The sequence below is a fragment of the Taudactylus pleione genome, unplaced genomic scaffold (genome assembly GCF_031769625.1).
Source record: "Taudactylus pleione unplaced genomic scaffold, aTauple2 ptg000967l, whole genome shotgun sequence".
Classification (NCBI taxonomy): Eukaryota; Metazoa; Chordata; class Amphibia; order Anura; family Myobatrachidae; genus Taudactylus; species Taudactylus pleione.
The window spans coordinates 7,529,820-7,543,914 of NW_028285368.1; the positions used below are offsets into that span (position 1 = coordinate 7,529,820).

At 41.4% G+C, this 14,095-nt stretch overlaps 1 protein-coding gene across 1 annotated transcript; it reads left to right on the top strand.

The window, feature by feature from the left end:
• The first annotated feature begins 1,564 nt into the window (after nt 1–1,564).
• Nucleotides 1,565–13,006, top strand: LOC148462405 (solute carrier family 46 member 2-like). Its single transcript, XM_088460082.1, is given in 5 exon segments — nt 1,565–2,823; nt 6,885–6,968; nt 10,812–10,968; nt 12,371–12,407; nt 12,409–13,006. Coding segments are annotated over 5 exon segments (1,389 nt in total). The 5' UTR covers nt 1,565–1,751; the 3' UTR covers nt 12,448–13,006.
• Nucleotides 13,007–14,095: the final 1,089 nt, after the last annotated feature.

A 14,095-nucleotide genomic window follows, 5' to 3' on the forward strand; every position in this document is an offset into this window, starting at 1 on the left:
GTTTAAGCGTGGTTACTTCTTTGTTTCTTTTAGATATACAAAAAGTATCCAACCTATATATATTTTATATTATTCCACCCTGGTCTCAACCCTTCCGGAACACAGGGGCGACATGCCCCCATTTCCGGAAATGCTGGCCATGAATGCCCCCAAATGCCGTAGCAGCTGGTAGACACTAATATAGGAGTTGGTGAGGCTGTACATCTGCTTTCATTTGATAGTGCTGCTATTTATGATATGTTTTTGATTATCTAAAAATATCCACCTAATCTTGAGCTATGAACATCAAAAATCAAATTAAGTGATTACATCTTCATAACATATTGGCTGACTGCTCATGGTCCTTAATTGTGCAAATAATATACCTTATACCATCTTATTGATATATTTATAAAGATGCATTAAGACTTCTACAGCTGTTCCCAGAAAGTTTACATAACCTTCCTGCCTCTTTCAAGATTTTATTGCTTGTTTGTTTTACTCTCTTTTCCTCTGGTCCATTGGTCTATCCTATATGTTTATGGTGATAATGCTTTGTGTTTACTTATTTTACTGCTAAATAGTTTTTATGAGAACATTAGTGATTTGTTATTACTATTGTATTTACAACTATACCAGTGCTCTACACCAGTGGTTCTTATCAGTTCTCAGGGCCCAAACAATTCATGTTTTCAGGTTACCTAGCAGATGCACAGGTGTATTACCAACTGTCACATTTTTAATATCCATAGGTGAACTTGTATACATGAACTGTTTGGGGTTGAGAACCACTGCTCTTCCCCATATATTTAATATACTGTACACAAGCACAAAATGTAGCAAATGGTGCAATAAGTGTCTGAATTCAGCACAGACGGTGTAATGGTTAGCGTTACTGCTTCACAGCACTGAGGTCGTTGGTTCGATACCCACTACGGCCCTAACTGTGTGGAGTTTGTATATTCTCCCTGTGCTAGCGTGGGTTTCCTCCGGGTACTCCGGTTTCCTCCCACACTCCAAAAATATACTGGTAGGTTAATTGGCTCCTAGCAAAATTACCCCTAGTGTGTATATGTGTGTGTGTGTGTGATACGGAATATAGAGTGTAAGCTCCACTGGGGCAGGGACTGATGTGAATGGCCAAATATTCTCTATAAAGCGCTGCGGAATATGTGTGCGCTATATAAATAACTGGTAATAAATAAATAAATAAAATAAATGTTATTAGAAGCTAAATATGCAACAACAAACTGGATATCGTAAGGCACTGTATATCAATCAACAGTCAAATATGGATTAAAACCAATAATATAAATATATGTTGAAATTCATTACCTTACGTATCTGCTTGTTAAACAAGTTCCTCAAGTGTCAATTTCTGTACTTCCCCAATGAAAATTGTTTAAACTGCAACTGAACTCTGGCACACAAAGCAATGCTCCGCCTGCAAATTCAGTTTATTGAGAATGAGGAAGTATGTGCTGTATATCTGTCACAATGTTCCAGTATAGCTATCTTGGACATGCTAGTTATACTAAACATGTCAGTGATGGTTCTTCTTACGCAGTGAGAATATATCCTCATAAAGTTGCAATATATCCTCTGTAAACAGGCAGACAGACGAAGCATTTTATATATCCAGGACTTTGTTTTCAGTGAAATATTTTAGCTGAATCATTTCCATTGTTTCATCCAGGAAGTCAGTGAGAGGCTGTGTTCCACTTTGTCTGAAAGACTGGCACTGCTAACGGAGTAAGATTTATCATACAATCATGGCACAGGTGAGGACCTGGATAGAGCCAGTAGTTGCCGGAGCTCAGGTTGCCAGCTCTTTCTATGACACGGCTCTTCTTTTGTCCGTAAAGAATTATTATAATCGGACTACCACACTCCTAAATACCTCTGATTCAGACACATTGCAGAAAGATATATCTAACTTCTACATCATCCACAACCTTATTTTGGGGTTAAGCCCTTTGCTCTCTGCCTATATTTTGGCAAATATTGGAGATAGGCAGAGAAGGAAGATCACTATTTGTGTGCCATTATTTGGATATCTAATATCTCGGTGTTTTTTGTTGCCTGTCATCTTTTTGAACTGGCCTATTGAAGTCATGTTTGGCTCTGCAGCACTGAACGGATTAACAGGATGGTTTACAGCTTACTGGGCTGGTGTTATGGCATGGGCTTCCCAGGGCTCCTCCAAAAAGAAACGGTCTCTCAAGCTCATCATCATTGAATTAGTGTATGGGTTAGCTGGTTTTGTTGGCAGTTTGGCTTCAGGACATATATTTGTTATTGTAAAAATAACAAACCACCCAGGTACAACACTAGTCATATGCAGTATATTGCTTTACACATTCTGCCTAGGATATAGTATTTTTATTTTGAAAGTACCACATTTTAAAATATCACAACCTGAAAATCCAAGAACACATAGTTGTGGAACTGGGGAAAATGGAACCTTCTCCCCTGAACCGACAGAAAACTCCAGACTACTGGATGATGCAGGTGATGGACCTTTAGTGATTACCACACCTGGGACACCATCCAGAGTCTTCATTGCTCTTCTCTTCACTAGTGCCATCTTGTACAGTATCTCTGTGGATGGATCTATGGATGTACTGTCTTTGTTTTTACTTAAAGAACCTCTAAGCTTCAGTCCTGAGTACATTGGTTATGGCAACGCTGCTGGTTACATGATATTCATCACTAGTTTCTTAGGAGTATTTATTTTATCCAGGTGGTTTAGAGATGTAACACTGATTCTAATTGGCATTGTATCCTTCTCTGCTGGTATATTCATAATGGCATTTGTACGATGGACTTTCATGTATTTCATAGGTAAGTGAAAAAATGAAAACAAAAAAACATAATATTTTTCCAAAATCACTATGTAAAACTATTAATCTCTGGCACTAAGAGCAAACCTGTAACACATTGCTAATCAACAGTGATAAATTCAGAATAAAATATACAGTATACAAAATATCAGTGGAAATCATTTTGATTTTATTTCTATTTTATAAATATTCAATAATATTTGAATCAGTCTGAATATAAAAACACATTTTTCTGAGTATATTTATAAGAATAGGAGCTGTCTATTTGGATGGAACACCAACCATAGACTGCAAATAAACTATTAGTCCTGTGATTAGATCACAATAATTTATTTGCAGAATTTAAAAAATGTATATATTTTTAAGCAATCTGAATAATGTTTATGAAAATGTTTGAACTATACCTAATTTATTATGTAAGAGGAGTTCTAATAAACATAACATTTCCTTGTGCATCTGTTTTAATGAATATCTTTTTTCTAAATGTAACATTACAACAAAATGTTAATTGTATAATACAGTAGATTTAAAATGGGATGTATTTTACATTAGGTACAGATGTGTTCTCATACACTGTGGCTTCAGTCACACCAAACAGCTCCTCTCAGTGTGCCAGGTCCCGGGCGACTCGGCTGCACCGAATGTCTTTTTTGGATCAAAATGTTCATACGAGTTTTTTCTCGTATTATTCGCACAAATATAACATCTGGAAGCAACAAAACTACATTGCTAGATTACACTGATACATTTGATGTGCGACACTTGGACATCTGTGTGAGAATGAGTTTGAATCTGCAGAAGAAGTACTACAATGCAGCGGCCGTGGCTTTTTTTTTTTCCCTCTTCTACGACTTTATACATGTTTAAAAATTAATTCCTGTGCAGTTCAAGTAGTACACTTTTAGTGGAGTTTCACTGTTTCTGTGATTCCCATACACTACAGCTCTTGAAGTCCCGTCTGACATCACAAGCCGTATGGCATATTGAGGCTAGGGGGTAAATTTACTAAGGGTCGATTTGACTCTCGTTTTGTAGTTCAATTTAGCTCACCTCAAACCAACTCAAATCGAAAGTTCAAATCCCTCTTCAAATCCCTCATTTACTAACATTCGATTTGAGAAGCATTTCTCAAATCGAATTTGATTTGGTTCAGTTTGGAATAGTGATTTACTGTTCGATTTGGCATGTTCATGTACAAATCGAGCAGCAAATCCCACTTCAAACTGAACTGCAAATCCCCAACTGCATAGAACTGCTTCATGCTTTCACTTTCAGCATGAGCAGTTAGTTTTCACACAGATACATGCAGACATCAGTGAGATGCCTGCATGTATCTTACTGAAACAAGCTTATAAATAGTTACATTTAGAAAAAAAAATTATGTGGGGTCCCCCCCCCAAAACAAAACCAGCCCCGGACTTTTCATAGCCAGTCCTGGTTGTCTAAGTACATGGAAAAAATTGTGTAGGGTTCCACTGTACTTAATACAACCACCACTGGGCTCTGGGAACCAGTCCTGGTTCTGGATTTACAGGGGGAAAATTGTGTAGGGTTCCCCTGTAAGATCCAGAACCAGCACTAGACCCTTCTAGAGGTGGACTGATGCCACAGCCAGGGGAGCCCTTTCAGTTTGCCCCCCAGCTGCAGCATCTGCCCTGACTGCTAGTCAGCCCAGGCCAGGAATTGAGATACACATCTGTAGCTCAAACAGTCCCATGGGATACTGAAGCCAGTTAAACTGAACTGAAAATAACATTTGACTTTATTATCAATAAGAATAAAGGGGTCCCCCTCTCCAGGGCACCCCTAGCCTAGGTTCATAGCCCAGGGCTATCCCCTACATCCCTGGGTGGTTGGTGCGTGGGTTGATAGCGTAGGTGTAGTGCATTTTATATAGTTTTAAATATTATCTTTTGCTGTGTAACTGCAGGTATCAGCAAGCCTCCACTGCACTCTGGTACTTGGAGAACCACATGTACCAGCATGCGGGGCATTAAGGGCCCACTGGTACCTGTAATCCACTGCAAAAGCAATTTAAACAAAAAAAAAAAACACCATACACAGTATAATTTTATTAAACATACATGCACTCACACATGTACACACACATGCACACACACATGTACTCATACTCACCTATGTGAGTACGGTACCTGTGGATAAAAAAACATACTCACCTGTTATCTAGTGTGTGAGTCGGTTTTATTAGTTTTTTGTTTTAAGAAGACCATGGATGCTCACTGGACAAGGGGACCACTCCTGGTAATGTAGGTGAGTATGTGTGTGTGTGTATGTATGTATTAAACTGTACTTTCATGGTGTGTATGTCTTGTGTTTATTTAAACATTTCTTTACAGGTTAACTACAGGTACCAGCGGGCCCTTAATGCCCTGCATGCTGGTACTTGTGTTTCCCCAAGTGTCAGCATGCGGGGGACGCTTGCTGGGACCTGCAGTTCTACTGTAAAGACAATGTTTTTAAACTTCTTTTTTACACTACACATACACTATCAACCCGCCACCCACCGCCCATGGGTGGCGGGGATAGCCCCGGGATATCAACCTAGGCTAGGGGTGCCCTGGAGAGGGGAACCACTTTATTGGGGGGATCTCCAACTCCCCAGGGATCCCTGGCCTGGGCTGACTAGTGGTCAGGGCTGATGCTGCGGCTGGGGAGCCTAGTGCTGGTTCTGCTTCTTACAGGGGAACCCTACAAAAAATGTTCCCTGTAAATCCAGAACAAGGACTGGTTCCTAGAGCCCAGTGCTGGTTGTATTAAGTACAGTGGAACCCTACGTATTTTTTTCCCTGTACTTAAACAACCAGGACTGGCTATGAATAATCCAGGGCTGGTTCTGTTTTGGGGGGGGGACCCCACATCATTTTTTTTCTAACTTTAACTCTTTCTTAGCTTTTACAGTGAGATACATGCATGCATCTCACTGATGTATGCATGTATCTGTGTCAATCCAACCTGCTCATGCTGAAATCGAAAGCATGAAGCAGGTCTATTCATTTTGCGATTTGAAGTTTGATTTGTTGTTCGATTTCAAATCGAATGACAGTAAATAAGGTATTTGTGTGTTGGTCTATGTAAAAGTACCCATGTTTATCCGATTTTCGATTTCAGTTCCATTTGAGTAAAATTCGGTTTTAAATTTGATTTTACATTAAATTTGGCCTTTAGTAAATACCCAAATGCAAATCGACTGCTGAATCACTCAAAATGCAAAATCAAATAGTAGTAATACACCTAGGTGTGTGAGGACACATCTGTAGCTCAAACAGTCCCATGGGATACTGAAGCCAGTTAAACTGAACTCAAAATAACATTTGACTTTATTATCAATAAGAATAAAATAAAGGCAAAAAAATAAGAGGGGATACTTAATAAACAACAACAGACAGTGAATAATTTATCATCATGCCAGACCTTGGTAAAAATGTTAAGCACATTAAATGACACATAGGTACATTTTAAAGATAACTGGTACCTGATACAAAAAAGGTGAATAATATAGAAAACATTGGGAAACCAGTATGCTTATATATATATATATATATATATATATATATATAGTTATATATACAGTATATATATATATATATATATAATGTATGTACATATATATATATATATATATATATGTCAAAGGAAAAGCAGAAGGTGCGCAGCAGTGAGTTTAAAATCCGATAATTTTAATAGCAGCACACATAATAACTTATATTATAAAATGCAGTAATCTGCAACACATCAGCCAGCCAAGTGAGCCTTTCACTAACAGTGGTAACAGTCTGGAGTATTGCAGCAGTGATGATACAAGTGCTATAAATATAGAAGCCCACTCTCCAGTCTTTGGCTCCCGGCTGTTTGTCCTTCCTCACTCGAGCTTGCACAGCGGGTGGCGTCACAGTGTCGTGTCATCACCAAACCATGCCCCAAACACGTTTTTATATACACATATATAAAAGCATAAAACAAATAGCAAGAAAATGTTCCATTTGCACATAGTTCAATACATAAAGGATAACATTATGAATTAATATTTTTATTTTTTTGTAGCACGGACCGTGATGATGTTTGCTCTAATACCATTACCAACTATCAGGTCTGTCTTATCCAAACATATACAAGGATCATCCTACGGTAAGTTTTCAGAATATATACCCCCAACCAGCTCATTAATACAGGAAACAATTTGAAAATCTGAATTTGAGTTGGTGACTACTAATCATTATTTGTGTATGCGTCTGTCAGCTGTCTGTCTGCCCGTATATGTATGACGAGTTTTGTAGATGCTACTTCAGTATGATCTATGACTAGTGTTCATTCTAGCACCCTGCACCTGTTAAAGAAACTCAGCAGTTTGTTGCATCAGCTGAGTGTGCTAGAAGCACCAGTGCAGAGAGAGACACCCCAGGCAGAATAGAAGAACTGCATCTGTTGTGACAGGTACAGGGTGCTTGAATGAAGACTAGTCTACGACACTATAGAGCAGTGTCTATGATTGCAATGAAAGATTAATTAGAGATTTCAAAATCTCTTTTTTCTGAATGTTCATTTGTGCTGGAGGTATGATTGGCAGCTATCCCTGTTCATACAGAATCATTTTGATAATAATTATTTAGATTCATGGCTAGATAACATACTTTCTTCATACTGTATGCTATTATAATTATATCTAAAAGTGCAAACAAAGCAGGGGTAAATAGTGCTATTCGTACCTCAGAAGTAAGAAAAAGATAAGGACACCAACAGGGGTGCCACAACCAGGGCCGAATTAAGGGGCCTATTTATTATCACTAAAGGGTCCATTACATTAGCGTTTCTGCATATTTTTTGTAACAGGCCAATTAATTATTAGGCACCTGATGGGGCTGCCTAATATTCAGCAAACTCCACTGTGGTATCCTACGCCATCTTCAGATGGCATTGGTTCCTGGAGCCCTGCTCCTTCCTCTGCCCCATTGGCCCAGCATTCCTATTGAACTGAAGTCATGTCTGGGGACCGGACGAAGATCAGCAGTGGTAAGTATCACTGCTACTTTGGTTTCAGTGTTAAGGATCATGGAGACAGCTGATTTTTAGATCAGCTGTCCCCACACCGTAGCAATGATGAGATGCTCCTGTAGTTAAGTATTCCTTCTCATAACTCAGATACTTAGTTATCAGGGGTCAATAGCTCCCTGCCATTTTCAATTAGGATTTGTATCAGCAAACATATCACCAGCATTTGGAATATACAACAGATCTTTCAAAGATGTTTCTATTTACTGTACAGTAGGTCTCGTATACTGTACAGTTCTACCAAAGGGTTATTTATAATTACTCAAGAAAATATATTTTTTGAAAAAGTTCCTACTTTAATAAGATCCCTTTTCGTGTACCTTGCTTATTGTCAAGGGTTGAATTCATTTATGGGCAATGCAGACAGGGACTGCAATCTAGTACTCATATATGTATCACAGTAGCCCTAAGATTGTGTATTTTTATAAATAGCCCCTTTCAGGGTGAAATCGGGGTGTAATTTGGACAGTTAGGTGTGCTTTTTCTGGCATTTCCATGCCAGTGCAATGGCACATCACGGCCATCACCTGCAATACAATCAAGTCAACCCATACAACTGACCTTCCTTCCTCTCATTACATGCATGTATACATCCATGGAGCACTGTATAACCCTCATTACATATCTATCTACATCTAGATTATATGATATATTGCTAAAAATGAATTCCACACTATCAAACTCTTTAAAGCTTCTTGGGGCCTAACAGACAATCACTTCAAATTTTCATGCCAACGCTTCAGGAACGAGTAGGGGAAGGGAGGTTGAGCTAAGTCTTTGCCCCAGGATAGCTTTACCCCTGTGTAACCTATGTTGTACATCGTATCATACTGCGATATGCGAATTATGATGCATTAATTCATGGCAACTTTAGCAACACCCCTATCCTATTTCCAGAGGGCAATAAATGTGTATGTTATTATAACATAATGTTTTTGTTATAATTTCAGATCAAGTTTCTTCTGAAATTAACAACAACAATAAGGGAAGAGGATACAATCATAGCAGAAATGCATATTACAGTATTATGTGGAAATTCATTTAAGCAGCAGCTCCATCCATAAACTCATATTTTAAGCAATGTAACATATAGTAATTGGTGAAACACTGGCCAGTAACTGCAATCTAATTCAGCAATCATAGGGCCTGATTCAGAGCCGGACGTGCTGACCAGAGCGCTCGCTCTGAATCAGGGCCCTCCTACCTGAAAATGGAGCGGCCTCATGGACGCTCGCATAGCTGTGGGTTACCACCCACAGCTATAGCGAGCATCCATGATGATGGTCACGATGGTCAAGACCATCGTGACCATCGGGCTTGCGATGAGAACCTGCGGTAGGGTCTCGCTGCCGCAAGCCCAGGAGTGATTTTGGCTCTATCAGAGCCAAAATCACTCCCACTGACATCATTACTGATGTCAGTGGGGCCGGACTCAGACGGTAGGCGTTCCCATGGGAACGCCTCCATCTGGCAGGCACGCCCTGGCACGCCCACCAAAGGGGGCGTGCTGTCAGTCACCATCGACAGCATGCCCCCTTTGGTGCGAGACCCATAACGACGGCTTTGCCGTCATTATTCGGGTCTCGCACATGCACACGACGGAGCTCCCTCCCTCGTGCGCATGCGCATTAGGGCACCATCGACCCACTTGCGAGTGTCCTACGCTCGCGAGCGGGTCTGAATGAGGCCCATAGTTCATTATTTCCACTGCAACCCTGGAATGGAGCCAGGTGGAGTTTGGATGTGATATAAACAAAGAAATTGAAACTATATACAATTATATTGTAATCTTTAATGTTTACAAATATATGTTTAAATCATTATTGTACAACACTGTTGACTAAATTGGTGCTTTATAAATGCAATGATACTGTAATATATTTTATGTTCTATGATATTTGAGTTGACCATTGGTTTCTGGAAATTCTGGAAGGAATATTATGTGACATAAGATTTAGAAGTATGCATAAAAATGATACTGATAAATAGATCAATGTAGATACCTGTAATTGCTACAGGGTACTGCAAACCTGCACAATCTAATTCAAGCAGCTCTAATCAGTGAAATTTAAATGGCAATGTGTTACAATGATCACTGTCATCCTATATGTATATAGTAAAATCGGAATCTGTATGATCTGCCAGCGGCTGAATAGCCGCTGGCTGAAATACCGACACTGGAAGCCAGTATGGTGCAGAATGCCGACGCAGTGGGTGAGTACCCTAACCTCCCCCTACCTTGGTGGTGCCTAACCCTAACCTCCCCCCAATGGTGCTTAACCCCCCCTTCCTGCACCCTAAACCTAACTCTCCCGGGGGGGTGCCTGTCCCTAACCTCCCCCAGTGGTGCCTAACCTCCCCTTCCCCTAGTCTAACCCTAACCCTCCCCGGGGGAATGCCTAACCCTAACCCCCCCTTCCCCAGGGACAGAGCAGTTACTTACCCGTCCAGACAATCGGGATTCCAGAGCTTCGAGATGCCGACGATGGTATCCTGTTCATCTTTGGGATATTGGCGTCGGCATATTGCTGGGCGGCGAGATTCATGCATCGGTATATCGATGCTCGGCATTATATCGGCAATATGACTGCATCCCAGTAAAACCATATAATATATAATAATATAAATAAAAAACTGTTTTTAAAATCTGTATATATACACATAGGATTAATGCGCTCATCGTTACACAATAGTAAATAGATCAGTTCTGTTGAACTGCTATAACAATCTCGTATTTTGGTTCGCAGAAAATTTAACAGCCTATTAACCGGTTAATAAGCATCCTCCAGTTGAACTCGATCTACCATATTTGTGTATTTACATCATACGTTGACATAATATGCAGAAAATAATGTTTCTTTCCATTTATATTCAGTATGTTTTGACTTCTACAAAACTGATCATGCATCTGTTTCCTTCCAGCCAAAGTCTTTGTTACGCTTCAGCTGTCACTAGCCATTTCAGGAGTGATAACATCAACTGTTTTCAATAAGATTTATCAATCCACCCTAGAAAGATTCAGTGGAACTTGTTTTATTCTATCTGGCATTATTGCAATTCTAAGCCTCATTCCTATCAGGTATGTTTTGTATGCAGACACAGCATAGGGTCGAATTAAATAGGTTACTACAGGCTTGCTGACTTTCTGGCTGCCCCTTCAAGGAGGGAGCAGCCAGATCAGCATGACAGGGGGCGTGGCCAGCTCAAGGAGGTGGGGCTGGCCAGGCTGTGAGTATTTGTGGGTGGGGTGGGGGGCGGGGCCACATGATTGCATAATTTGGCCCCGCCCCCACTACACAATGCCGTTATTACAGGCATTGTGAAGCAGGGGTCGGGGGCCAAATGACGCGATTCAGCATGAATCGCGTCACCGCACCCCCGCCCGCCCGCCGGGATTCAGAGGTAATTGCGGGGAGGATAGGGGGGCTGGGCAGCAGCCAGGAGGATTGCCTGCCTTCCCGGGAGGTTTGGGAACGGGTTACTAGTTATGTTAAACTTGGATTTGATTTAAAAAATAAAAACATATTAATCTTGTGGCTCAGAAAAATTTTTTGGAACTTGACAGTGATACTGTACGCCACCTTGAGATGGCATACACAGGGCTGCCGACAGCCAAGCCGGGCCCAGGTGACAGGGGGCGTGGCCTAATCATGGGAGGTGTGGCCACGCTCCCTTAGAAAATAAAAACACATTTTTGCAGCGTCGCTGCATGCTGGGGATCGCTCCCCCCATAGGCATAGGAGACGAAGCAGTCTCCCACTGCAGCAAAGCACGCAGCAGCATGTGCTGGGCTGCTGTGACGTAAGAGGGAGGGGGAGTGGTGCCGGACCCAGGCCCCCGCCGGGCCCCTCCAGCAAGCCTGGGCCGGGGTAATTAGTACCCACCCCCCTCTCAGTGCCCCTGGGCATACAGCACCTGATGCAGCAGAGGGATCTTAAAGGATCCCTCACTGCTGTGTCCTCTTACCTTAATAAAGCTCCCGGGCAGTCCTCCTGTGAGCCAGGGCCAAGGGAGAGGGCACTGATGCTGCTGAGCTGCATGGTCACAGACTTCACTGGCGGATGCAGCAGCAGGGGGACAGGGCACAGACAGTGGTTGGTCAGGGGGGGTGTCAGGAGAGGGGAAGGTTGGGTCCTCTATCTTCTCTCTTGCTGCTTCACTGTGCAGCTTCAAGACAGGCTGCGGAAGAGTCCAGGCATCTGGAGAAAGGTACCCTGTTTCCAAAAAGCTGTCTCCGCAAAAACAACAGCTTTTTGGAAGTGATAATTAAGTATAGGAGGTTTGATGAATGCTTCAAATACTTGAATTGAACTCGCAGCAAGTTCAATCCTTAATTATTACAGGGGATATTTTTATCTTGATGATTAGACCCCTAGAAGAGAGTGTAGGAAATCGGTTGTTCAGATCATATTAAATACCATTTAATGGACTGTAGTGCTAAAATATATATATAATGTTATAATGTTGTTTATCTCTTTTAGTGTCACTTCATATAAATATTCAGAACTTCTTCAAACAAGCAGAGAGTGACCACAAAGAGAACCAAGGACACGACTGAGCTAGGAATTAGTAGTTAAAGGTTAAATGTATAGAAGGAGATGTAATAAGCTTTGGAGAGAGATAAAGTGGATGGAGATAAAGTATCAACTAATCAGCTCCTAACTCACTTTGCAGGCTATTTTAAAAAAATGACAGCTAGGAGCTGATATAAACACATCTCTCTGCCATATGAGAGATGTGTAAGGTTAAGGGGTAGTGTTCGGAGTCCTTCCAGTTCGTATTGACAGTATCTCCCACCTGTTTGGACTATTCTAGTGTCAGGGACTGATGGATTGATGCTGTTAGATGTCACAAAAAGATGTGTGAAATATCGTGAGTCTTGATCAATGCTGGTTTCCTATTCATTGGCAAGGGAAACTGTTGCTTTTGAAAAGGTACCTTTGAAGGACACGATGGCGGCTGGCATGGCATACAAGTAGCATTTGAAAGACATCTGGTGACTCGTGACTTTGCAAGGAAATTATTTTTGAATCAGGAAATAATGGGTTTATGTCAATTTTATAGACTAGGGCTAACATGTACAGTATGTCATGTGATACTAAATAATTTCTAATTTTTGAAATCAATATATATAGTGTTATCAATTTGGTTCCAAATTGTTGGTGTCAGTTTTTCTAAGTTACAAATGTGTTAAATGTGTGATAGCTATCTACACAGCGAAACTGACATTGCACGTTCAATGATTTCACTATGCATTGTAAAAATGTTTAATTTCAGCATTCTGACACCTTTGTTTTTATACCATTTGCAGTAAGCTACAGCTAAAAAGGTGTGGTATATTATATCGACATTCAGAATTTCGATATACTGAATGTCAGAAGCATAATGCTGACAAAATCTCAGTTTTGACATTCACAATGTCAACTTGAATATAATGCAGATATAATTAGAGATGTGCGGACTTGGTTTACTGAGAACCGTGCCCACCGAACTTCCCCAATACGAGTGAATCCGAGCTGCTGCTTGGGTGTTCCCGCCTTGCTCTGATTCGAATTGAGGCAAAACATCATCATCCCGGAGTCTATTTCTCACAGGTTTTAGATCCTATATCATACATGCCGACTATCTGGCTGCCCCTTCCGGGAGGGAGCAGCCAGATCGGCATTACTGGGGGGGCGTGGCCAGCAGACGGGGCGGGGCCAGCAAGATGAGACGTTTTTGCGGGCGGGGGGGCGGAGCCACACGAGTGCATAATTTTGGCCCCGCCCCCGCTACACACTGCCGATATTACAGGCAGTGTGAAGCGGGGGCAGTGCCAAAATGACGCGATTTGCATCACCACCCCCTTCACTGAAGGGAGACTTGCGGTGGGACAGGAGGGGTCGGCGGCAGCCGGGAGACTTGCCTGCCATCCCGGGAGGTCGGGAGCAGCACCCGATTTTCAGGAGGCTCCCGACCAAATCGGGAGGGTACCCAAGTATGTCCTATATAAGTCCCTCCCACTGTGTTTCGGCACCATTTCACACTGACTCCAGTATATGCTAACATGTCCAGTGTCTCTCCACGCTCTGTGTCTCTCCATCCAATGCCAGCTGAGCTGCAAATTTAAAAAAGTGGAAAAAATAATAATCTCTTCTATTGTTGTTTGTACTACTGTATGTCTGTGCACTGTCCCTAGTATGTTTTTGTTCACGACGGACATATAA